The sequence below is a fragment of the Gossypium raimondii genome, chromosome 12, assembly GCF_025698545.1.
Source record: "Gossypium raimondii isolate GPD5lz chromosome 12, ASM2569854v1, whole genome shotgun sequence".
Classification (NCBI taxonomy): Eukaryota; Viridiplantae; Streptophyta; class Magnoliopsida; order Malvales; family Malvaceae; genus Gossypium; species Gossypium raimondii.
The window spans coordinates 10348443-10350009 of NC_068576.1; the positions used below are offsets into that span (position 1 = coordinate 10348443).

A 1567-nucleotide genomic window follows, 5' to 3' on the forward strand; every position below is an offset into this window, starting at 1 on the left:
AATTAAGATATTGTCGTGTATCATCCTCCCCGGCATGAATGCGCTTTGATTTTGGCTAATGCAACTAGGTAGGACAGCTTTTAACTGATTGGCATACACCTTTGATATGATCTTGTAGACAAACCTACACAAACTAATAGGGGGAAGTTAGTAAGCTCACAATGATATCTAATTTTAGGAATTAAAATTATCATAGTTTCATTAAGACTAGAGATGTTTTTGTTTCCATTAAGAACATCCATGCATAAGCTAATAGTAGCCTTTCCCATGATCTCCCAATGATGCTTAAAGAAATTTCCCGATAGACCATCGATACTAGGGGCTTTATTCGAGTCTATTTGCTTAATAGCCTGAAGAACCTCTCTCCGTATAAATCATATTAAGCCATTCATTTGTTTCCTTCGTCACACATTCCTTCATATACCCCATCTCTTGTATATTAGCATTTTGACCATTTGACTGAAACAATCTCACAAAAAAATCTTTAGCCACTTTACTTATGCCCTTATTATTCGTCACCCAATTTCCTTCCGCATCTTTAAGCTTCTCAATATTATTCTTCTTTAGTCGTCCAGTGGCTTTAGCATGGAAATACCTAATATTTCGATCGCCCTCCCTAAGCCATCTTGACCGAGACCTTTGTGCCCAGTAACTTTCTTTCCTTACATAGAGAAAGTCAAGCCTTCTGCGAGTTTCCTTTAATGTCTTCCCACTTTCCTCTCTGCTGGCCGAGTCAATGACCAACTCAATCTGTTTCTTCAATTTCCGTATTTCATTCTTTATTTTTCCATATTTCTTACACTGCCAAGGACCAAGGGCCGACCTAACCCTTTCAATCTTATCCCTGTAATCAGTACCCTTCCTATTCCAAGCTCTTTCAATAACATTTCTTGCTTCCTCATCACCGACCCAACATACATCGAACTTGAAATACAATCTATTGTCTTTCCAAAAATCTTTCAGTTTTCGACCCCATAAGTCTAAGATAATCGCGTCATGATCAGACTGGGTTTGTCTCACCACTTTGGTAGCTATAAATGGGAAATTTTCAACCACAGCCACCGATGTGAGAAATCTATCAAGTCTCTCCTTTATCAAACTCTCCTCTTTCCTATTTTTTACCCAAGTAAACCATCCGCTATCAGGCTTAGTATCCATCAGAGCCAAATCGTCCATGACTTATTTGAACTCATTCATCTAGGCCCTCACTCCCAAATCAACATCTTAGCGCCCATTATGAAAGTGCCACGTATAAACAACGAAAAGTCTTTTGTACCTTCCTTTTAGATATATTAATATGGTTCTCGGCCCATGCTTTGCTTTAGGTTAATTATTTATTTATGTCAAATTATAGAGTAAACATTTAAAAGTTAAAATAAGGTATAAGTCTTTATACACTTCGTACATTTGAAATTTAGTCCCCTACTCTTATTTTTAGGAATATAAATTTTTTTATTTTTTGGATTTAAAAATTCAAGTTTAGTTGTTACCATCTGATTGCCTCCAAACGTGCGAGCATTTAGAGTAAAAATTGTACAAATAAATATATATAAATTAAGTGCGGTAT

General features: G+C 36.2%; 1 protein-coding gene across 1 annotated transcript; it reads right to left on the reverse strand.

The window, feature by feature from the left end:
• Nucleotides 1-342: 342 nt before the first annotated feature.
• On the reverse strand, nucleotides 343-1176 carry LOC105761970 (uncharacterized). The gene has a single exon (XM_012579898.2). The coding sequence runs from the start codon at nucleotides 1174-1176 to the stop codon at nucleotides 343-345; it is 834 nt and encodes a 277-aa protein (XP_012435352.2).
• Between the last annotated feature and the right edge of the window lie 391 nt (nucleotides 1177-1567).